The sequence below is a fragment of the Meles meles genome, chromosome 1 (assembly GCF_922984935.1).
Source record: "Meles meles chromosome 1, mMelMel3.1 paternal haplotype, whole genome shotgun sequence".
Lineage (NCBI taxonomy): Eukaryota > Metazoa > Chordata > Mammalia > Carnivora > Mustelidae > Meles > Meles meles.
In genome coordinates this window covers 136,876,096-136,904,004 of record NC_060066.1, presented here as the reverse complement: position 1 = coordinate 136,904,004, position 27,909 = coordinate 136,876,096, and the positions used below count along the sequence as shown (strand labels likewise).

General features: G+C 36.1%; 1 protein-coding gene across 4 annotated transcripts in view; it reads left to right on the top strand.

Annotated features, from left to right (window-relative positions):
- The window catches only part of FNBP1L (formin binding protein 1 like), a 110,915-nt gene that overhangs the window by 45,097 nt on the left and 37,909 nt on the right, over positions 1 to 27,909 (top strand). For all 4 annotated transcript variants that reach the window (XM_046004600.1, XM_046004591.1, XM_046004582.1 and 1 more), the window contains exons 2-4: positions 3,690 to 3,805; positions 26,144 to 26,197; positions 27,415 to 27,562. In XM_046004600.1, coding sequence (XP_045860556.1) covers positions 3,690 to 3,805; positions 26,144 to 26,197; positions 27,415 to 27,562 — 318 coding nt within the window. The remainder of the gene's footprint in view (positions 1 to 3,689; positions 3,806 to 26,143; positions 26,198 to 27,414; positions 27,563 to 27,909) is intronic.

Sequence of the window (27,909 nt, the reverse complement as noted above, 5' to 3'; positions counted from 1 at the left end):
GACGTGGATGGAGCTAGAGGGTATCATGCTTAGTGAAATAAGTCAATCAGAGAAAGACAACTATCATATGATCTCCCTGATATGAGGAAGTGGGGGGCTAGTGGGGTAGGAGAAGAATAAATGAAACAAGATGGGATTGGGAGGGAGACAAACCATAAGTGTCTTTTTTTTTTTTTTAAGATTTTATTTATTTATTTGACAGAGATCACAAGTAGGCAGAGAGAGGGGGGGAAGCAGGCTCCTTGCTGAGCAGAGAGCCCGATGCAGGGCTCGATCCCAGGACCTAGGATCATGACCTGAGCCGAAGGCAGAGGCTTTAACCCACTGAGCCACCCAGGCGCCCCACCATAAGTGACTCTTAATCTCACAAAACAAACTGAGGGTTGCTGGGGGGAGAGGGGGGTGGGATTATGGACATTGGGGAGGGTATGTGCTATGGTGAGTGCTGTGAAGTGTGTAAACCTGGCGATTTGCAGACCTGTACCCCTGGGGGTAAAAATACATTATATGTTTATAAAAAATTAATTAATTAATTAAAAAAAACAACAGCCTAACGTCAAGGATCTGTATTAGCCAGATTTTAACACAAACTGTTGTGTATTGGTGAATGAGGTTGAAAAGGATTTGGAAGGTATTGTTAGTAGTGAATTTTTTCCACTTAGATCTTAGGTTTTTATGAGGTGTTTTTGTTTGCCCAACTATGACAACCACTAAAAACTAAATGTCGCAGTTTGGAACCAGGGTTTTAGATTTCTTTGTCATTAAATTTTTTTGGTTTGTTTTTAAGATTTATTTTATAGAGAGAGTGCATGTGAGTGCGTTTGTGGGCAAGGAGGGGGGAAGATAAAGGGGGAGAGAGAGGGACAAGCAGACTGCAGTAAACTCAGAGCCTCACTCAGGGCTTGATTTCACAACCTGAGATCCGACCTGAGCTGAAATCAAGAATCCAGCTGAGCCATCCAGGTGCCCTGCCATTAAGTATTATACCAAGATTTTAGAAATAATGAAGAATATTTAATTCACTGATCTCACTAAAATTGTTAGTATTTTAAAAAGTCATGGCCCAAAGACTTTTCTTTGTTAAATAAGTTTAAAAACACCATTTAAAACTAATATTTGCTTCATTTTCATTTTTTAAGATTTTTATTTTTATGGACTTCACAATTACGTAATTTAGTAGTATAGTTATATAATTCATAAACAGAATAGAGGTATTTGTTTAGATTTTTTTACTGACAGGGTCTGTAGTTTTAAAAAATGAAGATTTTATCTAGAAGATAAAGAAGTGTTAATGTAAAATTCGATGAAGAAGCTGGTGGGAAGAAGCCTTTGAAGCATTTTGGAAAAATGAAGGGTGATTGCTTTAGCTTCAGACTTTTCCTTTCTGGGGGAAAGTTCTTTGTTGAGAGTTTTTCAGTTTGAAAGGGAATTTAATTTATAATAGGAAATCTTAATAATGTTCCAGTTAAGTTCACTGGGCAGTGCATTTTCTTGCTCTTTTCAAGTCTACTTTTGGAAGCCAAGTGATAATGAAGAACTTTCGTGAAAGAATAGAATTGGAGTAGTAATACCAAACTGTGGTAGCCAGATGAATTCTATCTGTGCTATTTAGGTAGAATTTACCTTAACAAGTAGAATTTTAAAATGATTTAAGGTAGGGAAAGGGATAAAAAGCAAAAAGACTTGGAGATAATTTATTTGTAAATAACGAATCCTGTTAAACCATAGGTGATTTTGAAAAAAGAACAGTTAGAGATAATAGGGATGATTTTTGAACATTTATCAACATTATAGACTTTCGATATGGCAGAGGGAGAAAGCTCCGAGTTATTAGTCAATCTGGAGATTATTCTTGAAGGATAGAAAATGATGGTTTCTTAGGCAGCAGGTAGAAAGGAGTATCTTGAGGATTGAAAGATTCTGCAGGACAGTGATACTTTGTGATGTATTAGTTTCATGTTTACTGCATTGTAGAGCACTTAATAGCATCATCATATCCCTATTGAGGTGTGTAACGGGACTCCTGTTTTAAGATGGACAAAGTTCAGAGTACCATGGTGACTTGCCCACATCTGGTAAATGCAGAGCCCAGAATCCGAACCTCAGTATATTTGATTTTATTTAGCTTCATTGGGTACCTGCTACAGTGCCAGGCCTAGTGCCTTTGGAGCTCAGAGTTGAATGATACGTGGTTTCTGCCCTCAACAGAGTATGGCAAGTAAATAAGATAGTAATTTTTAAACTTCTGCACAGCGAAGGAAACAACCAACAAAACCAAAACGCAACCTACTGAATGGGAAAAGATATTTGTAAATGACCTATCCCATAAACGGTTGGTATACATATATGAAGAACTTACAAATCTCAGTGCCCCAGAAATGAATAATCCAATGAAAAATGGGCAGAAGATGTGAATAGATCTTTTCCAAAGAAGAACTACAGATGGTTAACAGACACATGAAGAGATGCTTAAAATCAGTGATCATCAGGGAAATGCAAATCAAAACTATGGTTATCCGCTCACATCTGTCAGAATGGCTAAAATCAACAACACAAAAAGCAAATAGGTGTTGGCAGGCATGTGGAGAAAAGGGAACCCAGAACCCTCCTCTTGCAGTGTTTGTGGGAATTTAAACTGGTGCAGCCACCGTGAAAAACGTATGGAGGTTCCTCAGAAAGTTAGAAATAGAGCTATCCTATGATCCAGCAATCACACCCAAAGAATACAAAAATTCTATTTCAAAAGGATACATGAAACCTGATGTTTATAGCAGCATTATCTACAGTGGCCAAATTATGGAAACAGCCCAAGTGTCCATTGATAAATGGGTAAAGAAGATGTGGGGGGTGTGTGTGTGTGTGTATGTGTGTACACACATACACAAAAAAGCCATAAAAACCGAAATCTTGCCATTTGCAGCAACATGGATGGAGACAGAGAGTATTCTAAGTGAAACAAGTAAGTCAGAGAAGGATAGATACCATATGATTTCACTCATATGTAGAATTTAAGAAATAAAACAAGCAAAGGCAAAAAAGGAGGGGGGGGTGAGAGAGAAAGGCAAACCGAGTAACTGACCCGTAACCGTAGAGAACAAATTGATGGTTACTGGAAGTGAGGTGAGTGGGGGTGGATGGAATAGGTGATACGGGGATTTAGGAGCGCACTTGTTGTGATGAGCATTGAGTGATGTATGGAAGTGCTGAGTTATGTATTGTATATCTTAAACTAGTAATTACACTGTGCGTTAATTATTTGGAATTTAAATAAGAACTTAAGGAAAAGATCGTAACCTTTGGGAGTCTTGGAGACCCAGAGAAAGACCAATATACCCAGTCTGAGAATTTTGGACCATTTTCTGGAAGCCATAGTGCTTGAACTAAATCTCAAAGGAGGAGTAAGAAAGAGTAAATTTGTAAAAGGGTGACCAGGGGAGGGTGTTGCATCCGGGGGAAACCACATACGTAAAGGTGTTTAGACATAAAGTTGTGTGAATTATGCTAAGAAGTTTAGCATTTATAACCTATTTCTGTGTAGATCTAAAATAATGAGGTGGGTAGAGACCAGAAGAGCCTAGGTTTTTTTCCTTTTAGACCTCATTGCTTTTCTGAATAAATACCAGAAGCTGACTAAAATATTTGTGCATAAAATTTTAGACTTTTCAGTATGTTTTCACCTTCTTTTCCAGGATCAGTTCGACAGCTTAGACAAGCATACACAATGGGGAATTGACTTCCTGGAAAGATATGCCAAATTTGTTAAAGAGAGGATAGAAATTGAACAGAACTATGCGAAACAATTGAGGTAAGTTAAAGATTTTTCAGTTCTCAGAAATGAAATTACATCTTTAAGTAGTTGAGTATTAGATAAATGTAAATTCTGTGGGGTTTTTTGGGTCAGAATTTGATTGAATTAGGTAACTGATTTTTTTGATCATCAATTTAATTGAATCATTGCTAGTACCACAAGGAATATTGGCTAGCTAGATCATGAATAGACATCATTCCAGAAACATTTTAAAATCCTAAAATCAGGAAGCAAAATGCTAGGAAAAAGAAATACCTGAGTAATTTTCCCTGTAACTTTTTGCTTTAGTAATCTTTCAGAAGCATTGAAGATTTCTCCAGTTTCTCAGATCTTCAGAGTTTCTGTAACTTGGAAATCAAGTGTATTGAGCTTGTTTCTAACAAAAATTAGATATATATTACTGGTGAAAGTGATGTTGGAGTAGGTGTTAGAAGATAATAATTTTAAAGGGAAAATTTTAGCCTTAAAACAGATGGAATTTATCTTAAGATTTTGTTCAAGTGGAAAATCATTGTTAGACTACAATTTGACAGTTTTTGCTAGGACTTAATAAAAATGCTGCTTGAGGGGCAGAGGGAGAGAATCTCAAGCCAACTCTACACAGAGTGCGGAGCCCAACACAGGACTTGCTCTCACAACCCTGAGATCAGGGCCTGAGCCGAAACGAAGAGTTGTCCCTTAACCAACTGTGCCACCGAAGTGCCCCAAGTTTCCAAGTTTTTCAGTGGAAGTGAGAAGAAATAGAGATAATGCCATGATGGCCGTATGAAGTGGCAATAAAGGAAAAGTTCAGTATATTATAAAAAAGAATGAAAATGGTATTTCCAATATCAAAAAGTACCTTATCAGTAAGGGAATGATGAAAAATACTATGGAATATGCAGTTTAAACAAATTGTGTGTAGCAGGATAAACTTAAAAGGCTATTCAGTCCATCAGTGTAAAAAGCAAGTTTTGTAGAACTGAATGTACAGCAAGATCTCCTTGTTTGCTCAAGTTTGTATATGCAGTTATATATAAAAATTGTATGTATTGTGAAGAGATCTAGAATATCCCCCACATTGTTTTACAGTGGTTATCCCTGGGGAATGGGAGTGGGGAGGGTGGTAAGGAAAGGAACTTAAAACACTTATTACTTAGACTTTTGAATTACTGAAGGTTTTTCAATGATTATATATTATTTTTATAGTTTAAAACACTTGCTCTTAAGCTAAGAAGATATATTCAAAAGAAAACTCTGTCACAAATACTAAAATAAAAATTGGTAATTTATAAAGTTCAGCAGTCTGGAATCTCTGGACTCAAGGGTTTCAGGGAAGGCCAAGGTTGAACTAGAGTAATAGGACTAATTGCAGATTTCTTTGCCTTTCTGTTTTGTGACTGAATATGATAATGGTAATAACCATTGTAATTTTCACTTGTCAAAATTGATTTGAACACCACTTCATGAAGCAAGGGTGGCTAGAACCCCCAATTACATGATATGGAAAATAAAATTTTTAGTGAGAAAGTAGGCATTATTATGTATAGATGCTGTAGATCAGTGATTTGCATCTTTCTTCTGTCCCAGCATACTAAAGAAATTTGGCACATTTCCATTTTAACAGTGGCTCTCCAGGGTAGTGATTTTCAATAAAGGCAAGATTATTGGAAGGTGCTGAGGAATTCAGTAAGGAAGAATTGGGAAGAGACACGTGTAACTTGAGACCACTACTCCCTTCTCTCCTTCTACATTGAGATTTGCTCCTTTGGCTGAATACTTAGTAAATGATTGAATTATCAGCTGCTGTTTATAGTATCTGTTTGTCCAAAGGGAAGAAGTTTGCCTTGTTAATTTCCTCTTCTTTAATGGGAAAAATTCTTTTGGTTAACTCCCTCCTGTTTTGCTACTACAGAAGACAGTATCTTTCATAGTGGGCAGCCTTTTTTTCCTCCTAAATAACTATATTCAGACTGTTGTACATTTACATTTTAGGTATGTTGTAAGATTAAAATTTGTCAGTCTTTTTAGTACCTTCAGCTTATTATTTTTTTCTCTTTTGTCTGTTTCGATGGTTCCAGTTTAACTTTATTTTGATTTTTGGTATTGATTGCTTTTGGTAGTGGTTTGAGGACAGGAATAAATAGAAAATGAAGTATCTATCCACTCATGGAGACAGAGATAATCAAACCATTCATTTTAATTGATGATACATGATGAATTTGGATTGCTTGTAAGATGCTTTTTGGTTTGCAGGGCATAAAAAACTAAAGTTGGTCATTCTTTTAATAAACTTACACTATTTGTATGGCAGAGATTAAAATTTGTTTAGTAAAAAAGCTGACATGATAGGTATATATCATTTTATATTATTTATTTATTTTTTAAGATTTATTTTTTTGAGAGAGTGAGTGAGTGAGAGGATACGAGCATGGGGGGCAGGGGCACATTGAGCGTGAAGCCTGATGCAAGGCTTGATCCCAGGACCCTGAGATCATGACCTGAGCTGAAACCAAGAGTTGGACACTTAACCGGCTTTGCCAGCCAGGTGCTCCATTTTATTTTTTTCTAGTAAAGATTAAAATTACAATATTAAGTTCCATCATAGAGATTGCCCCATGAAATTATATTCCCCTACTTCCACCCCAGACCATTCCTTTTTGAATGGGGCAGTGTGGTATACCAGAAGAGAAATAGATTGGACAGCAGAACTTAAAGCTACTTTTATTTTAACTAGAACAGAAATCTCCAAATTCCTTTTGATCTTATGTTCTGTACCAGTGCCAAGCCTGGCCAGCATAAGCTGGTACTTTGAGAGCTGGGTGATTATAATTCGAATGAATAAATAATTAAATGGTCTGTATTTCAATTTAGTTTAGAAGTTAGGTTCTCTGGGGGCACCTGGGTGGGTCAGTTGGTTAAGCAGCTGCCTTCAGTTCAGGTCATAATCCCAGGGTTCTGGGATTGAGCCTCATGTTGGGTCTGCTTCTCCCTCCCCCCTCTACCGCTCTGCCTGCTTGTGTGTTCTCTCTCTCTGTCAAATAAATAAATAAAATATTAAAAAAAAAAGAAATTAGGATCTCTGGTCATATGCTTAACCTTGTACAAAGTGCTTTCTGTCCATTCTAGAGTTTTTGTCATGTACATCATTGTGATGAGGTTGTTCTACTAAGAGCTGTCCCAAGTATTCAGATACTTAGATACTAAATGATCCAAATAAAACTGGTTTTTATTTTCTATTTAGTCTTTACTTTCTCATGCATCTTTATCAGAATTTTCTATTTCTTTGTCACTTTGTTTAGTCTCTCAAGAACCCAGAGAGCTCATCTTAGTACTGATTTGGTGAAAGTGGAGATTATTCTATCTTTTTTTTTATTATTATTATATCTTAAAAAAAAAAAGATTTTATTTATTTATTTGATAGAGAGCACATGTGAGAGAGCACAAGTAGGGGGAGTGGCAGGCAGAGGAAGAAGACGCAGCATGCTCCCCACCGAGCACTGAGCCCCACATGGGGCTGCATCCCAGGACTCTGGGATCATGACCCGAGCCGAAGGCATGCACTTAACCCATGGAGCCACCCTGGTGCCCTGAGATTACTTTAATTATTATTATTTTTTTTAATTTATTTGACACAGAGAGATCACAAGGAGGGAGAGGGGGAAGCAGGCTCCCTACTGAGCAGAGAGCCTGATGCGGGGTTCGATCCCAGGACCCTGAGACCATGACCTGAGCTGAAGGCAGAGGTTTAACCCACTGTGAGCAACCCAGGCGCCCCTACTTTATTATTATTATTATTATTTTAAAGATTTTATTTATTTGACAGAGAGCACAAGTAGGCCGAGAGGCAGGCAGAGAGAGAGAGAGAGAGGAGGAAGCAGGCTCCCTGGCTAGCGTACAGCCTCATGCAGGACTTGATCCCAGGATCCTGAGATCATGACCTGAGCTGAAGGCAGAGGCTTAACCCACTGAGCCACCCAGGTGCCCCTATTATTATTATTTTTGATTTATTTATTTTAGAGAGAACATGTGCGAGAGGGGGGCCTGGGGAGGGATGAATGGAGAGAGACTTTCAAGCAGGTTCCCTGCTGAGCACCGAGCCCTAGTGGGGCTCAGTCTCATGACCCTGGAATCATGACCTGCATCAAAACCAAGAATCCACACTTAACTGACTGAACCACCCAGGTGCACCTAAAGTGGAGGTTACTTTTATTCTTAGGTTAGCTGTTGTTTAACTCTACTGCTTTAGTCTATTCTGAGTTTTTGATCAACTGCTTAATGTAGTAAACCCTAACAGTGCCATTTGGATAGAGAAAGGAAGCACTATTCCCCATATTTTGGGGTTTAGATGAACTTTCTTCATAGAATTAGATCCTGTGGAAATTCTTTCATTTCTATCGATCTCTAGTAATTACTGAGCTTTCCTGAATACATATATCTCAGTGTCTGTATTGGATGATTTATTGGCTAAATAATTGTGCTTCTTAATTCTAAAATATCATCACCTACTTATTAAATGTAAACTTCCCAGGGCGCCTGGGTGACTCACTTGATTAAGTGTCTACCTTTGACTCAGGTCATGATCCTGGGGTCCTGGCATCCAGCCAAGCCTCAGACTCCCTACTCAGCAGGGACCTTGATTCTCCTCCTCCCTCTTCTGCTGCCTCCTGCCAGTGCTCTCTCACTCTCTCAAATAAGTAAATAAGGTATTTAAAAAAATAAATGTAAAAAAAAAATGTAAACTTTGCGAAGGAAAGAGATTTTTGTTTGTTCTTTGTACTGCTTCTAGAGCAGTGCCTGGCACAGAGCAAGCACTTTTTTCTCTATTTACTAAACACTTAAGTAGCATTTAATGTGTTAGTGCTGTTCTAGTGCTGTGTTTTGTTTTCATAAAAACCCAATGAGATGTCAGTATTATTTTAAAGCTTAGGAAACTTGAGTTACAGAGAGTTGAAGAAAATTAGCTGGATTCAGACTAGCTGCTAGGTCTGGGCTCTTGATAGTATATCATGCTGCTTCAGCAGAGGGAGAATGAATAATTCTCTGTTGAGGATTTTTTTTTCCTATCACCAGTGCCTAGTACCACTGACATATCTTTGGATCTTGAGTATTTTACTAGAGAGTATAATAAATTATTTGAAAACTATATAACATAGTCTTTACAACTAACACATCTATTTATAATGTTATAGGTAACAAATTTGATTAAAATGTAAGTTAAATTATGCACTTCATAAATTTAGGTCTAGTTGTATGTTTTCCATAAAGATAAGAATAGGTTGGAAAAAAAAAGGTTAACACCTTAGAAGTCCTTCTTCCTTTTAAAAGAATTTTTTTCATTAAGGAAAAAAAAATTCCTTTCAAGAAGCCCTGTTTAGGGGCGCCTGGGTGGCTCAGTGGGTTAAAGCCTCTGCCTTCGGCTCAGGTCATGGTCCCAGGGTCCTGGGATCGAGCCCCGAGTTGGGCTCTCTGCTCCGCAGGGAGCCTGCTTCCTCCTCTCTCTCTCTACCTGCCTCTCTGCCTAGTTGTGATTTCTGTCAAATAAATAAAATATTAAAAAAAAAAAAAGAAGCCCTGTTTATTTTCATTTCCTTCTTGAGATGTTAAGAATACTTTTGAGGGCACCTGGGTGGCTCAGTCAGTTAAGGGTCCTGGTATGGAGCCCCTCATCTGCTGGCCTCCCTGTTTACCAGGGAGGCTGCTTCTCCCTCTCTCTTCCTGCCTCTCTCTTGCTCTCTCTCTCTCTCTCATAAATAGAAATCTTTAAAGAAAAGAATACTTCTGGGTGTTTTTAAAATTTCATGCAAAAAGTGTTTTTTTAATTATGAGAATTTAAGATAAATAATACTTTTTACTTTTATTGTTCCCATAACCTGTAATAAATTGGTGTGAGGGATAGCATAATGTTACTGTAGTTCTCTCTGAGTCTTGCCTTTAATATTTTCCTTAACTCTCAGCTCTTTTCTCCTGATGACTTAGAGAGCAAACACCATGACAGCTGGAGAGCCTTTTCTTTAATGTCACGTTACTATATTTTCTTGATATGTTTGGATTGGACTTCATGTAGTTATCATTAGCATATTTTAGCTTTTTGATAGTTTGTTTTTTGATCATTGGCATTCTTCTCCTATCCTTCTTTGTACTTTTTGTGAGCCATAGAGCTCTATTTATATCTCATTTCATGCTGTTATACCTAAAATGCTGCTGCCTGCCCCAAGCCCTCCTAATTAATTATCATAACAAATTACTTAACCTCTATTTTTAACGACTGGATTGTTTGAGGGTCCGGTTCAGTTTATATAGGCTTCTGTCTTTTTTTAATCTTCGCAAGAGTTTGATGATATTTGTTACCATTGTATTTTTAAGACCTGTAAAGTATTTTCCCTATAGCAAAGTGTTGGGAATGAGTCACAATGTGGAATGATTCATTTAACTAGTAAAGAAACTCAGGCTCATCACCTTAATGAGAATCACAAACCCTGTTCCTGATTATTCTATTAAAATGTTTCAGATTTTTTTTTTTTTTTATTAAATAGTGAAGCAGAACCTAACAAGTAAAACATAAAGCTCTTAGGAAAGAAAGTTCAAGTCAGTCATATTAAATATTTTAATAGTAAACTTTCCAATGAAAAGAATTTGAAGACCTCATTATTGTTCAAACAGCTACAAAAATAACTTGATTGTTAATGGTATTGGTTGTGTAGATCCCTTCATTAATCTCTCAGCTCTTTGATAATGCCTTGAGTAGTTTAATTTCCAAATTATTTTTTGTACCATTTGAATTATGTAGCAGTGATTAAAATGAAGTAAAATGTTTGTTATCCTGTATGTATAAAATATAGGTAAACCAGACAGATATACCTCCTTATTTGAATCTGGACTTTGAAGATGTCATATAGTTGTCATTTAAGAATCTAATATTTAGAAGGGAAACAGCAATTACCATCTTAGTCATTTTAAGTGTACATTTGAGGTGCCATAACCATATTCATACCATTAGGTAACCAATCTCCAGAACTTACTCATCTTAAAACTAAAATTGTATACCTGTTAAAAACTCCCCATTTTCTCCTTCTCCCAGCCCTTGTAGTTCTACTTTATGTTTCTGTGAATTTGATTACTCTAGGTACCTTGTAAGTAAAATAGAGTATTTCTTTTTTTGCAGCTGGCTAGTTTCACTTAGCATGATTTAAGGCTTATACATGTTGGAACATGTTTAGAATTTCCTTCCTTTTTAAGGCTAAATATTATTCTATTATATGCATGTACCACATTTTGTTTATCTGTTAATGGACATTTGGTCCACCTTTTGGCTGTTATGGATAGTGATGCTATGAACATGTGTATACAAATATTTGTTTGAGTTCCTGCTCTCAATTCTTTTGAGTGTATACCTCAAATAGGAATTGCTGGATCATATAGTAAATCTGTGTTTAATTTTTTGAAGAACCATCTTACTCTTTTCCTCAGTGGCTGTGAACTGTTTTACATCCCCAATAGCAGTGCCCACGGTTCCAATTTCTTCACCTTTTGCCAACACTTGTAATTTTTGTGTTTTTGTTTTGTTTTTTAAGTGGTCTCGTGTCCTAGCATCAAGACCAGTGTGGGGCTTGAACTCACGACCCCTGAGATCAAAATCAGAGCTACTGAAATCAAGTGTCAAGTGCTTAACCAACTAAGCCTCCCTGGCTCCCTTTGTTTGTTTGTTTGTTTGTTTTTGATAACAGCTGTCTTAATGGATGTAAGAGATCTCATTGTGGTTCTGAGTTGCATTTCTGTAATGATTAGTGATATTGAGTATGTTTTCATATGTTTGAGGGCCATTTGTGTATCTTTGAAGAAATTTAACTCAAGTTCTTTGTCCAATTTTTAAATCAAATTTCTTGGTTTTATTGTGACCAAATTTTAGGTGTTTGAATATATTTTCTAGATTTTAACCCCTTATCAGGTACATGGGTTGTAAATTCTTTGTCCCATTCCCATTGGTTCATTGTCTCTTCATTCGTTGATTGTGACCTTGGATGCACAAGTTTTACATTTTGATGTCCACTTCACTTTTTCTTTCATTGCGTGTGCTTTTGGTGTCATATCCAAGAAATCATTGCCAAATCCAGTGTCATGAAACTTTCCCCCTATCTTAATAGTTTTGTAGTGTTATCTCTTATGTTTAGATCTTTGATCCACTTTGAGTTAGTCTTTGTATGTGGTGGAAGGTAAGGGTATACAACTTTATTCTTCTGTACATGAGTATCTTTTCTGTTTAATTTTACACTATATGAGAAAAGATTCGTGGCTGTAAGTGATAGAAAACCCAGTTTGAATGATAAGTATAATGAGAAATTTATTGATAAGAGAAATTTGTTGATTTATTTGTTGATATCTTTTATTAATTTTACTTTTTAATTGAAGGCCTGGGGTGCAGCTAGGTCACAGGGGAAAAAAGAGTCAGTACCTAAACACATCCAGAGCCCATTGTTTTTTCTTTTCTAAATAAATAAATTTTTGGGGGGGGATGCATCTGTTGGTGGGTTCCCTTCTATTCTTTGGGTGCAGACTGGATTTCTCTGTATAGTGGGAAATGCAGTCACCAACAGGTTAAGTTTTATATCCTAGATACTAAACTCTCACTGGCCTCAAAGCTCTATCAGGTCCCAAGACATAAAAAATCCAGGAAGAAAACTCTTTTTCCCAGTGAGATTTGGTTTTCTGTCTCTGGATCACTTAAATTTAGACCCACAAATAGGGCCACTTGTATTAATCTGGCAACTCCTAAGGATGTTAACAGATGTGGGGCAGGGGCAGTTAAGAAGAGGGATGCTGATTAGTCTCAGGTCTCTAATACTACTATTCTGCCAGGAGAAATAGTATGATTTGTATCCCATGTTACAAATATGATACTGATCGCCTGTTAAATAGGCATTAGAACTCAGCTTCTCACATGTTGAAATTGATTGAAAATGTATAGACGTGATTTTTAACCTTTAAAAATCTCTGAGATACCCTATATTACATCATTTAACTGTAATACGTGGTTTTAATAAAAGTGAGTTGAAGTTTTGAGAAATTATTTGAGATATTTTATAATTTTCCCTAAAACCAAAAAAATAAATAAAAACATGAAAAACTAGAATGGATAAAAAAGATTAAAATCAACAATTTAAATTTGGATTAATTCCATATATATATGGAATACTGTGATTTTTGGAGATGCCCATTAAATTTAGTTAGAGGCTTTCTCTGACCACTGAAGGAACGATGAACAATGTTAATTCCTCTGTATCCAGAGTACATGATCCTAAGGTAGTTAGAAAACATGGGTGAAACACACGTATATCAAAACAGCGTACCAGTGTGTCTATGACTTTTATTTTATTTGGTGGGTGGGGGCAGGAAAGCAAGATTTATTGAGTATTAGCTCAAAGCTCCTGAAGAGGGAAGAGACCCGGGAGGGTTGACCTGTAACATTTTATTTTAATTTCTCTGATATATATTGGATATGTACAAAACTTTGTGTTTTAATTAACTTCTAATTTATAGCACCCTACTCAAAAGCATATAAACTGCTTACATATAAACTGCTGTCATAATTGGTTCCTTGGAGAATCTCTGGACATGTTAGAAAGGAGAAAGTTCTGAAAAAGAATAATCTAGGGGAACTGACAATAAGGGCAGTTTTCTTGAGAATAATGAATTGCCTAGCAGATCTTTAGTTTAGGAGTAACCTGAATGCTTTGCACTTACATGTTTAAGACAAGCCACTCTGAGATTTATTTGACCCGATAAGCATATTATGTTGAAAATGCAGTGCAGGGATTTGTGGGAACTATTAGACATTCACATTTGTTATGAATCTTTGCTCACTTTAGATTGTTTTCTTAGAAGGTCCAAAGATGAGAGCTGCTTTGAGGGGATACATTCTTTTTGTATATCTTTATCATTAATTTTTTTTAAAAAGTTATAAAAATAGTGTATGATCATTATAACATATTTAAATATAAGTCCCTTCCCAGTCCTTCTTCCTGGAAGTGAGTACAATTAATAATTTGTTGTGTCTTCTTCCAAAACATATGTTTTCTTAGAAATAGAAGTTTTGATTTGATGGAATATAAGTAAACCATTTTGGACCACACTTCAGTTTTTCTAGTCAGGGTTGCCTTGGATGGAGTCAAGTGGCCTGTATATGGTTTCTGTGGCCTCTGAATACTAGGGGTTTGGGAAGATTTGCCTATAGATGGGTGACTTTTAAATTAAGAGTGGCAAGAGTGATTTAAAAAAAAATTGCTTAGGACTAACCCTGCATGTGCAAAAAGTAAAAGTAATATTTTCTTCTTCCTCTTCCCTCTTGTATATATGGGCTTTTCCTCCCTGAGGCTAGAGTTGAAATTAATAGTTTTAATGTTATGTTTAAACTGTGTTATGACTTTTGTGGTTAACCTCTGGTAGTGATAATTCTAAGAGTCAGAAACCCAACCCCCAGATCGGTTTAAGTAAAGAGGAATTGATTGGTATAATGTGACTGAAAAGGTCAGGGATCTGGGTACTCAGGAAAAGTGTTAAGAATTCTTTTTTCCTTGTTTTGCTTTCCTCTCTGTTGGTTTAATTCCCAAGTAGTCTGTTTCCACATGGTGGATCTAAGATTATGTCTTCTCAGGTTAGCTTCAGCAGGAAGAGAACCTGTCTTCCCAAGAAAGTACAACAGAAATTTTAAGATTGACTTTTGTTAGCTTGGAATAATGGGGCCGGATCAAAAAATTTCTGGACCATAGCATGTGGCCAGCTGCACTGTAACTACATAGACATGACATTGGGAGAGCTCTAGTTTTGGATCTGCTTAGGCAGTACTGGAATAAGAAATCCCAAATCCCAGGAGTTTTACACAACAAAAGCTTACTTGCTTGTGCAGTGTCAGCTATAACTCTCTAGGGAAACCCATGTGGTAACTCAGAAATCTAGACTATTTCCATTTTCTATCACAGCATGAAGCTTCCACAGTTGTTTCAGCAGGGAATGGGAGAGTCCATAGGGTTATGCACGAGCTCTCAGTGTTTTAGTCTGGCAGTTACACAGAACTTAGAGCTCAGAGTTAGCCACCTGGTCCTGCCTAACTGCAAGGGGGCTGGGAAATGTACAAAATAACATGTTTTTTCGATGAGCAGAAATGTGCCTGCCATAAGCTGTTAAACAAATAAAGAAAGCTAGTGAGTGATGCAAAACAACTGATGTCCACATAGCCTACGATTCTAAACAGTGCTTAAAATGTTGATATGTAAAAACAGGTTTAGAGTTTGAAACTCCTTGCTCTTTGAAATGTTCCTTGCCCAAATTTGGCCTGTTTTAGTTTAAAGTAATTCATGGATTTATGGTTGAAAAATCATAAACTTTTCTTTCTTTCTTTTTTTTTGGGGGGATGACTGACTTTATAATTTTTAGATTACAACACATTTATAGGTTGGAGACTGTAGTTATCATAATCAAGGTGCTCATAAGTTAGTTACCTTGTAATTGCTAAATTCCATCGACATTTTTGGTACAAGTGTTTTTACATCTCTTTGATGAATTGACTATTTCTTCTTAGAACTTAAAAGAAAAAAATAATCTTCAGTGATATGCTTTCTTGGGTTTTCTGAGTTGTCTCTCTTAAGAGTTGAAAAACTTTTTTTTGTAAAGTGCCGGATAATAATTTTGACTTTCTGTGCTATATGTTACATTCATTCAATTTTGCTGCTGTTGTAGTGCAAAAGCAGTCACAGACAATACATAGTTGAATGAGTGTTCCAGTAAAGTTTTATTTGTAAAAACAGGCAGCTGGGTGAGCCGTAATTTGTTTACCTCTGATCTGCCTGACTGCTCGTCCTTATCCCTCTTGTCGAGCAGTTTGTCCTTCCCTCTTAAATGTATATTTCTAGATTATTTTTAGCTACCTTCTCATTTTGTACATTTTGGGTGGACCCATTTTCATTCATTATTGTTTTAACTATCTTAGGTGTTGAAACAGATTTGATGTGGGGTTTGGTGTGTACCCCGCCTTTGAGGGGACGGGGCAAAGGGAGAGGGAGAAAATCTTAATCAAGCTCCATGCTCAGCATGGAGCTGACCCAGGGCTGATCTCACAATTCTGAGATCAATTCTGAGCCAAATCAAGAATTGGACTCTGTATTGACTGAGCCACCCAGGCACCCCTCATGTTGTCCTTTATTAGCTATCTGACCATGTCTGAGTCCTATAGAATAGGGCTAATAATACCTGCCTGTAGGTTTGCTGCAAGTATAAGATAATGGAATACTTAGCATAGAGATGGGTGAATAATATATGGATGACAAATGGTAGTTCTTATTTTTGTTATTGTCCTCTTATGTGTTAACTCCCACATATGTATCTGGATCCCAGAAATTTCTTCAGTGTTCTGGTTTTTACTAACATTTCTCTGTTGGACATTTTTATTCAGCTCTTCTGTAGTGTTAGTTAAGAAGCATTCCTTTTCAGGGGCGCCTGGGTGGCTCAGTGGGTTAAAGCCTCTGCCTTCGGCTCAGGTCATGATCCCAGGGTCCTGGGATCGAGCCCCACATCGGGCTCTCTGCTCCGTGGGGAGCCTGCTTCCTCCTCTCTCTCTGCCTGCCTCTCTACCTAGTTGTGATTTCTCTCTGTCAAATAAAATATTAAAAAAAAAAAAAAAAAAAGAAGCATTCCTTTTCAAGTAAGAGTCTTCCCACATAACAACGTTTGGAAACGGGATTCCAGAGCTTAGTGATGTCATTGGCATTGTGAGTTTCTTGATCTTGGTTGCAAGATGTGGTAATAGCTTCAGTCATCCTATCCTCACATGTCTGTTTCCAGAACAGTAGCAAAGTGTGAAAAAGGGACTTCTGGAGTAATTTTTTCCTTTTTATTATAAAAAATTAAAAAGTTGGGAACTAGAATCTCTAAGACTTGAACACCTTAAGGTGGGAGAGACTTGATATGTAGGGTGATTGCTAGATTTTTGGCTGAAATGTCTACGTTGATGGTAGTACTATTAATGTAAGAAAAGAATAAGGTTTATAAAAAAGATAAATTCCATTTTAGACTTGTTTTGATGTACCTGTGGCAGATGGACTGCTATCTTGTAGCCAGTCCTCATCCTATAATAGCTTTATTGACATATCATTTATATACCATAAAATTTACCCTTTAAAGTATACAATTCAGTCATTTTTAGTATACTCACAGAGTTTTCAATCCATCACTATTATTTAATTTTAGAACATTTTTATCATTGTAAAAAAGAAACCCCTGTACCTATCCGCAGTCATTCCCCATTCACCCCTCCCTCAAGCCCTGGCAACCACTAATCTACTTCTGTCTTTGTGTATTTGCCTGTTCTAATTAACCGAGTTTTTTATCTTTTTCTGTTGATATAGGACCAGAAGTAATTACTGTGTAGCACATAGATTTGCTCATGTTTGAATTAATAAAGTAATTCATCCACAAAAATGATTTTTGGTGTGTTTCAGATAATCATGAGTAAGAACCACAGGTAAAGGGTATTTAGTTAGACTTCCTTAATGTGACATAGAAGGGCCTCTGCTGCCTCCCATATACTTTTCCAGCCTGGCTGATTACCATTGTTTGATTCACGGTTGGTGTTCAGCAATAGGAACCGATTTATAGGTCTTCATAAATGCTGTAATTTTTCTCTTCCGTGCCTGTGCTTATTAGATCTTCTCTATTTAGGCTCCTCCCAGGGCTTTCTGGTTGTCTAGTTCTTGTTCACCTCTTCTCAGGGTATGTCAGGCGGTAAGAAATTTCAGACTTTCTCTTTTGGGGAAGCTGCTCCATAGAATCTTCTGTTGTTCTTACCATATTATGTTATGTAAAAGTATTTTATATATTTGATTTCTCTAGGCCAGAGATCTCTGAACTTTTATTGCTTACCTATAAAAACTGAACCGTGCATGCATAATTTTTTATAATGTACATGTACTAGTGTAGTAATGTGTTAAATATTTTTTTAAACCTTTTTTTTTAAATTTGATTTATTTATTTGACAGAGAAAGAGACCACATGTAGGCAGAGAGGCAGGCGCAGAGAGAGGGAGTGAAGCAGGCTCCCTGTTGAGCAGAGTCCGATGTGGGACTCGATCCCAGGACCCTGAGATCATGACCTGAGCCGAAGGCAGAGACTTAACCCACTGAGCTACCCAGGCACCCTAATGTGTTAAATATTAATAAAAATTCTAAAATTTATTTATTTTTAAAGATTTTATTTGAGAGAGACAGAGATAGTGACAGAGTTAGCGAGAGAGCACAAAGTGGGAGAGAAGGAGAAGCAGGCTCCCCACTGAGCAAGGAGCCTAATGTAGGATTTGATCCCAGGAATCATGACCTGAGCCGAAGGCAGATGCTTAACCAGCTGAGTCACGCAGGCACCCCTAAAATTTGTTTTTAATTGTAGTGTAGTTGACATGTTTTATATTAGTTTCAGATGTAAATATAGTGATTTAAACGTTTATATACAATATATAATGCTCACTCTGATGAGTGTAGTTACTGTCACTATACAATTATTGCAGTATAATTGACTCTTTTGCCTATGCTGTACTTTAAATCCTTGCAACTTATTTTATAACTGAAAGTTCTTACCTCTTAACCCCCTTCACCTATTTCACCTGTGTCCTCCATCCCTTCTTTGGCAACCAGTGGTTTATTCTTCATATTTATAACACTGTTTCTGTTTTATGTGTTTGTTCATCTTTCTTTCCTTCCTTCCTTCCGTTCTTTCTTAAGATTTCACACATAAGCAAAATCATAGCATTTGTCTTTGTCTGGCTTATTTCATGTAGCATAATATTCTTTAGGTCCATCCATGTTGTCACAGATGGCAAGATTTGATGCTTTTTTATGGCTGAGTAATATTCCTGTGTGTGTGTGTGTGTGTGTGTGTGTGTGTGTGTGTGTGTGTGCGTGCGCACGTGCGCACGTTCCATGTCTTCTTTACACATTTGTGTATCGATTGGCACTTAGGTAGGTTGCTTCCATATCTTGACTATTATAAATAATTCTGCAATAAATTTGTATGTGCATACATCTTCTTGAATTAGTATTTTCATTTTCTTTGGGTAAATATCCAGAAGTGAAATTACTGGATCATCTGATATTTCTATTTTGTAAAATTTGGAGGAACATCCACACTATTTTCCACAGTGGCTGCACCAACCGGGCACATGTGTGCCCTTTTCTCCATGTCCTTACCAACACTTGTTTCTTTTCCATTTTCTTTCTTTTTTCTTTTTCTTTTTTAACATATAATGTATTATTTGTTTCAGGAGTACAGGTCTGTGATTTGTCAGTCTTACACAATTCACAGTGCTCACCAAGGCACATACCCTTGCCAGTGTCCATCACCAAGCCATCCTATCCCTCCCACTCCCCTCCATTTCAGCAACCCTCAGTTTGTTTAACACTTATTTCTTGTCTTTTTGGTACTAGTCATTCTGACAGGTACGAGGTGATTTGTCGGTGTTTTGATTTTCATTTCCTTGATGATTAGTGATATTGATCATCTTTTCATGTGTTTGTTGGCCATCTGTTCTTCTTTGGAAAAATGTCTGTTTAGATGCTCTACCCATTTTCAATCAGATTGTTTGGGGGTTTTTTGGTGTTGAGTTGTATGAGTTCTTTATATATTTTAGATATGAACCTCTATTGGAGATACCATTTGTACATTTCTTCCATTTAGTATGTTGCCTTTTCATTTTGTTGATGGTTGTTTTTGCCTGAGAGGACAGGCCCAAAAATAAAGTGCTAAGACCAATGTTCAGAAGTTTACTGCCTATGTTTTCTTTTAGGAGTTTTATGGTTTCAGATCTTTAATCCTTTTTTTTTTTTTTTTAAGATTCTATTTATTTATTTGATAGGCAGAGATCACAAGTAGGCAGAGAGGCAGGCAGGGAGGTGGGGGTAGCAGGCTCCCCGCCGAGCAGAGAGCCCAATGTGGGGCTCAATCCCAGGACCCTGGGATCCTGACCTGAGCCCAAGGCAGTGGCTTTAACCCACTGAGCCACCCAGGCACCCTTCTTTAATTCATTTTAAGTTTATTTTTGTGTATGGTGCAAATAAGTCGTTCACTTTCATTCTTTTGCGCATAGCTGTCCATTTTTCCTGATAGTGTTTATTGAAGAGACTGGTTTTTCTGCATTGTATATTCTTGCCTTCTTTGTCAAGGATTAATTGACCATATAAATATAGGTTTATTTCTGGGCTCTCTTTCTATTGTCTTGATCCATGTATCTAAGCATCTATGGTATCTAACAGTACCATACTGTTTTGAGCACTATAGCTTTATGGTATATCTTGAAATCTGGGTTTGTGATACCTCCAGCTTTGTTTTTTCAAGTTTGCTTTGGCTATTCAGGGTCTTCTGTGGTCCCATACAAATTATAGGATTGTTTGTTTAGTTCTGGGAAGAACTGGTATTTTGATAGGGATTTCATTGAATGTGTAGATCGCTTTGGGTAGTATGGTCATTTTAACAGTATTAGTTTTTTCAGTCCATAAGCATGAAATATCTTTCCATTTATTTGTATCATCTTTAATTCCTTTAATCATCTTTTTATAATTTTCAGAATATAGATCTTTAACCTCTTTGGTTAACTTTATTCCTAGGTATTTTACTCTTTTTGATGCAGTTATAAATAGGATTAATGTCTCTTCCTGCTACTTTGTTACTAGTTTATAGAAACAGCAGTATACTAATTTTGTATCCTGCAGCTTTACAGAATTCATTAATTCTTAGCTCATTTATAGTTTTTGGTAGGCTCTTTAGGGTATGGTTTTGTGTCATCTGTCAATAGTGACAGTTTTACTTATTTCTTACAAATACGGATGCTTTTTATTTCTTTTTCTTGTACGATTACTCTGGCTAGAACTTCTAGTATTATGTTGAATAAAAGTGACAAAAGTGGTCATCCTTGGGGCGCCTGGGTGGCTCAGTGGGTTAAGCCGCTGCCTTCGGCTCAGGTCATGATCTCAGGGTCCTGGGATCGAGTCCCACATCGGGCTCTCTGCTCAGCAGGGGGCCTGCTTCCCTTCCTCTCTCTCTGCCTGCCTCTCTTGTGATTTCTCTCTGTCAAATAAATAAATAAAATCTTAAAAAAAAAAAAAAAAAGTGGTCATCCTTATCTTGTTCCTGATCTTAGAGGAGAAGCTGTTTTTCACTATTGAGTATGATGTTAGCTGTGGGCTTATCATGTATGGACTTTATGTTGAGTAATGTTCCCTTATCTCTACTTTGTTGAGCGATTTTATCCTGAATGGATGTTGAATTCTTTTCCTATATTTCTTGAGATTATCATATACTTTTTATCCTTTGTTGTGTTAATGTGATATATCAATCTGATTGACTTATGAATATGAGCCATTCTTACATCCCTGCTATAAATCCCACTTAATTGTGTTGAATAATTTTTAAAAATTTATTGTTGAATGTAGTTGACTAATATCTTATTGAGGATTTTGCATTATGTTCATCAGGGATATTGACCTCTAATTTTCTTTTCTTTTCTTTTCTTTTAATATTTTATTTATTTGACAGAGAGAAATCACAACTAGGCAGAGAGGCAGGCAGAGAGAGAGGAGGAAGCAGGCTCCCCACGGAGCAGAGAGCCCGACGTGGAGCTCAATCCCAGGACCCTGGGATCATGACCTGAGCCGAAGGCAGAGGCTTTAACCCACTGAGCCACCCAGGCGCCCCTAATTTTCTTTTTTTGTAGTGTCTTTGGTTTTGGTATCAGGGTAATGCTGGTTACGTAGAATGAATTTGGAAGCCTTTATTTAATTTTTTTTCTCTAATTTTTTGGAATAGTTTGAGGAGGATGGCTATTAATTCCTTTTTAAACGTTTGGTAAAATTTATGTGTGAAGCCATTTGGTCATACACTTTTTTTGTTATGAGTTTTTTTTTGTTGTTTCTGAGTCAAATTACTAGTTATTAGTGTGTTCAAATTCTTTTTCTTCCTGATTCATTCTTGAAACATTGCTTTTTTCTGGGAACTTGTCCTTACTTCTACATTGTCCAGTTTGTTGGTGTATACTTTTTCATAGTAGCCTCATAATCCATTTTATTTCTGTGGTGTTGGTTGTAACTTCTCTCCCCTTTCATTTCTGATTTTGAGTCCTCTCTTTTTTTCTTGATGAGTCTGACTAAAGGTTTATTAATTGTTTATCTTTTGAAGAACCAGCTATTAGTTTTGATATTTTCTATTTTTTTAAGTCTCTATTTCATTTATTTCTGCTGTGATCTTTATTTTTTCCTTCCTTCTGTTAACTTTGGGTTTTGTTCTTTTCTAGCTCTTTTAGATGTGAGGTTAGATTGTTTGAGATTTTTCTTTTATTACTATAAACTTTCCTCTTAAAGAATTGCCTTTGCTGTGTCTCAAAGGTTTTCAGTGTCAAGATCACATTTTCATTTGTCTCAAAGTATTTTATTATTTTCTTTGGTTTCTTTGTTGACTTATTGGTTACTTAGTTGCATATTGTTTAGCATCCAGGTGTTTTTGTTTTTTCCAGTTTTTTTCTTGTGATTGATTTTTCAGTTTCATACTGTTGTGATCAGAAAATATGCTTGATACGATGTCAGTGTTTTTAAATTTATTGAGACTTGTTGTGTAGCCTAAATGTGATATCTCCTGGAGAATGTTCCATGTATACTTGAAAAGAATGTATTCTGTTCTTTTTGGGTGGAATGCTGTATGTATCTGTTAAGTGCATCTGCTCTGATGTGTTGTTCAAAGCCAATGTTTCCTTGCAAATTTTGTGTATACATGATGTATCCATTGATGTAAGTGTAGTGCTAAAGTCTCCTATTTACTGTATTACTGTCAATTTCTCCTCTTATGTCTATTCATGTTTGACTTATATATTTAGGTAGTTCTGTGTTGGGTGCATAGTTATTTATAGTTGTTGTATTCTCTTGTTGGATTAATCTCTTTATCATTATGTAAGGGGCATATTTGTCTCTTGTTAAAGTCTTTGTTTTAAAGCCTGTTTTATCTGATAGAAGTATTGCTATCTCAGCTTTTCTTGTTTCCATTTTCCTGGAATATCTTTTTCCATCCCTTTACTTCCAGTCTGTATATATCTTTAGGTCTGAAATGAGCCTCTTGTAGGCAGCATATGGATAGGTTTTGTTTTTGTTTTTTGTTGTTGTTGTTTTTTTTTAATCTATCCAGTCACCTTCTGTCTTTTGATTGGAACATTTAGTTTATTTACATTTAAGATGATTACTGATATGTATATACTGATTGCTGTTTTGTTAATAGTTTTCTTGTTGTTTTTGCAGTTCTTGGTTCTTTTTTTTCTTGCTTTTCCCCGTTGTGATTTGATGACTTTTTTAGTGTTTTGCTGGATTCTTTTTTTTTTTTTAAGATTTTATTTATTTGTTTATTTGACAGACAGAGATCTCAAGTAGGCAGAGAGGCAGGCAGAGAGAGAGGAGGAAGCAGGCTCCCTGCTGAGCAGAGAGCCCCATGCAAGGCTCGATGCAGGGTTCGATCCCAGGACCCTTGGATCATGACCTGAGCCGAAGGCAGAGGCTTTAACCCACTGAGCCACCCATGCGCCCCTTTTTATTTTTTATATATGTGTTACTGGGTTTTGGTTTGTGGTTACAATGAGGTTCATGTATAACATGGTATGTATACATGCTATGTATAACATGCTATGGTCACTTAAGTTTCTAAAAGCACTGCATTCTTCCCCTCCCTTTGTTTTACGCATTTAACATATATATTTTACATCTTTTTATTTTGTGTATCCTTTAATTCATTATTGTAGATAAAATTGATTTTACTACTTTTGTCTTTTAACCATCATACTACTTTTATGAGTGATCTACCATTTTTACCATATATTTGCTTTTACTAGTGAAATTTTTTCTTTCATAATTTTTTCCTAATTGTGGCCTTTTCTGCTCCAAGAAGTCCCCTAAACACTACTTGTAAAGTAAAGTAGGTTTAGTAGTGATGAAGTCCTTTAACTTTGTTTGCCTGGGAAACTCTCTCCTGAATGAATTCTGAATTCTGAATGATAACCTTACTGAGTAGCGTATTCTTGGTTGTAGGGTTGTTTTTTTTTTCCTGTTTTGGCATGTTGAATATATCATGCTGTGGGCTGCAGAGTTTCTACCGAATAGTCGAAACTATAGACTTAGGTTGTTGTTTCCTTGTACATAGTATTTACATTTTTGTCTTGCTGCTTTAGGATTCTCTCTTTAATTTTTGACATTTTAATTATTATGTGCTTTGGGGTAGACCTCTTCGAGTTTATCTCCTTTGGGGCTTTCTTTCCTTCCTTGACCTGGATATCTGTTTTATTCCTCAAGTTAGGGAATTTTTCAGCTGTTCTTCAGATAATTTTTTCCCTCTCTTTCTCTTTAACATCTGGTACCCCCAAAATGCAAATGTTGGTATGCTTGATGTTGCCCAAAGTTTACTTAACCTATTCTTTTATTTTTATTTATTTATTTTTTTAAAAGGATTTTATTTATTTATTTATTTATTTATTTATTTATTTGAGAGAGAGAGAGAGAGTGAGTTATGGAGAGAGGGAGAGGGACCAAGGAATAAATCCTTAGGTTCCTGAGTGTGGAACCTGATGCCAGGTCTGATCCCAGGACCCTGAGATCATGGCCTGAGCTGAAACCAAGAGTAGGATGCCTAACTGACTGAACTACTCAGGTGCCCTGACTGTGAGTTTTTTTTATTAATTCGGTAAATATTAACCCTTCTCAATGTCTTGCCTGTTCTTCCCCCATTGTTCAGGGTGTTAAGACTTTCTCTTGTCTATCATAGCACCCTTTGTTACTTTTATCATAGCATTTATTATGCTGTATATTGTAATTGGTATATGTTTATCTTCTTTCAATAGAGTATAAATATCTTGAGCATGGATACTGTCTGATTTCTTAAGTTCCCAGTAGCTTGCACAGTGCCTAGCATATAGTAGATAATTATAGAATGGATCAGCTGAATTAAGTGGAATGAATCAATGATGATTTGAGAATAATTAAGACAATGATTCTTTTGAAGTATTTATTTGAAAGACCATAGGGCCATTTATTTTTTAAATGCCTACAGATTAAAGCAGTGTATCTCATTATTTGTATTGATGGATTAGTTTCTTTTTAAGTTTCCAGTTCATTGTATATTAATGCTTTTGTAAAATACAGTAAAAATTTAATACTAGGAAAATGACATAAAAGGAGACATAAAATATAGGCACCAATTTTTTTTATTATTAGATTCAACAGACAAAATTATTCTCAAGTTCTGTACTTAGCTTTTTGTGGATTGGTAACAAAGAGTCTGTGTACCTTTACTTGTCCATTGACCATATTTTGAGAACTGTACAAAGCACTGGTAAATGCTTTACAAATGTTACCCACTTTAATTTTCATAACACCATAGTGTTTAGGTACTGTTATCGCCATTGATAGGAAACTAGGCAAGTAAATTACCTAAGGACACATAGATGGCCACACAAAACAGTTAGGATTCAAACCCAAGTAGTCCATTCTGACTTCACAGTACATGTTCTAGTCTGCTCTGAATTTGCAAAGGTGAGATAAGGTAGCATTTTAGGCCAAGACTGTGTAGAATGAACATGGATGCAGGCAAAGAAAGTTAAACAAGTATAAATATAATTAATTTGCTTAAAAAAGAGAATGTTATGGGTCATAAAAGCAGAGTTATGGAGTATGTTGTTCTTTTATCCTGTGAGTCTGCATCTGTTCGCCTGTTACTCTTAGTTCATACTAAAATTCCTAATTTGCAAAACAAAATAGTGATGGTATTTCTTTGAAATACTTGTCTTTTTGCTGTGGCTCAGTTTAGTAGACTGAAATTTGTTTCTTCTATTCTTTGTACTTTGCTTATTCTCACCTCTATTATTTGACAGCATAATCATCCAAATTATGATGATTACATTGATACAAACACAGAAATAACATTTCTTTTTATAGGTATAGGGATCATATGATGTTAATGGTAGTAGAGGATTATGTTGCTGTCTTGTTTTATGTCATTAAATTCTCGATATCATGAAATTGTCAATTTTTAGACTATTTCAGTTTCAACAATAGGTTTTTGTTTTTTTTTTTACATAAAATGTATTATTAGCCCCAGCGTACAGGTCTGCGAATCGCAAGGCTTACACATTTCACAGCATTCACCATAGCATGTACCCTCCCCAGTGTCCATAACCCAACCACCCTCTCCCTACCCCCCAACCCCTAGCAACCTTCAGTTTGTTTTGTGAGATTAAGAGTCTCTTATGGTCAACTATAGTATTTTTTATACATTAAAAAACTTTTTTTCTTCCTGTAGAAATCTGGTTAAGAAGTACTGTCCCAAACGTTCCTCCAAAGATGAAGAACCAAGGTAAATTATATACCTGTTTATTATTACATATTAAAATAAAAAACCATTTTTGTTATTTAGTAAAATAAATATGCTGGTAGCCCTTTATAATGATTTTTTAAAGTTGTAATTAAAAAATCATGTTCTTAATAAGCAAGAATTTATTCTAATAAGAAAGAATATTTCATTGGGCTCAGTTTTCTGAAATAGTTGAAAGTATGGGTTTCCAAGTAAAATGTGGACTGGGACTGTACTTGAATGATTTAGTCTTCAAAAGAAAAGGGTGTTTTCCGCATACTTTATTTTGCAGTTGTTAGTTTGTCAGATTCTTGCTTTTACTCTTACAGGTATTAAAACAGTTTAGCTGTTTAAAGGGATAACAGAGAGGAATAAGGTTTTCAGCGTAACCTTGGAACTCTGAATAAAAGTTTAGGAATTGCTAATGAGCTTTTTGGTAGTCTTAAACAGGGATACGTGGATGGTTGTAAAATACAGAAACAAAGAGACTAGACTTAAAACAACTTTGTGTATAATTGTTAGTTGTTAAGATTCTTAAGTTTAGTGTTAATGGAGTATTATCTGAGTTACTTGCCTTCAGCTGAAAGAGTGTTCAGGCAGTGTATTTAGAATAGAGCCGTACATTTTAATACAGCAGTTCTCTTTGTTTCTCTCCTTCCCTCCACACACATTTTTTACCCTTATTGCCCCTTCCTACCCCTCTGGTGCCAACCATAATGGCACTTTACTTCCATTCAGGATGTGGGCAGGCATACAAGCAGCAGTGTCCAGAGCTGATAGCAAAATTGTTCTGTAGATCAGCCATCGAGATGCATTTGAGTGGTATGATTGGCAGGTTCTGTCCTCGAGAGCAAGCACATCATCTCTGCAACAGGTTCAGCTGCCAGTCCTAGGAATCCCAGCTCATTCCCCAGCTCAGGCCAGTCAATTGACTACTTAAGAGATTCCAGTATGCCAAAAGAGCCTGCAGGTAGTATTATTATTTTTTGACCCCATATATTCCTTTATTTATAAATTAAGACTACTTGAAGATATACAAACATGCAACTTGAGCTAAATGTAGTATTCTTTTCATATAGAGTTAATTTGGAGCTACTAGCAGAGAGTTAGGTTGAGTATGTTAAAATTTGTCAAGTGTCAGGCTCAATCCATACCTCATGGAAAACATTTGTAAAGAAAAAATACATAAATTTCACCATTTTTTAATATGTTTTTGTCAGGTTTACCTCGTGTATAGCCTTTTTTAACATCCTTAACGAGTTAAATGACTATGCAGGACAGCGAGAAGTAGTAGCAGAAGAAATGGCGCACAGAGTTTATGGTGAATTAATGAGATATGCTCATGATCTGAAAACTGAAAGGAAAATGGTAATTATTGTTTTCATTCAGTTATTTAGTACATGAAATGTTTTCACAAATTACTTTGCTTTTTAAAGTAATATTCAGTATAAACTGGTTTGCTATTTCAGTTTCTTTTAACTAAAATTATCTTAAGATACTCTTGCTAATTTGTGATCCTTTGGGTTTAAGACCAAGATTTGGTAACCTACAGCCCATGGGCCAAATCTAGCTTACTGTCTCTTTTTCTTAGTGCCTCATGAGCTAAGAATGGTTTGTAATATTTTGGATAGTCGAAAAGAAAATCAAAATAATATTTCATGGCATGTGAAAATTGTTTGAAATTCACATTTCATTGACTATAATTAAAGTGTTAT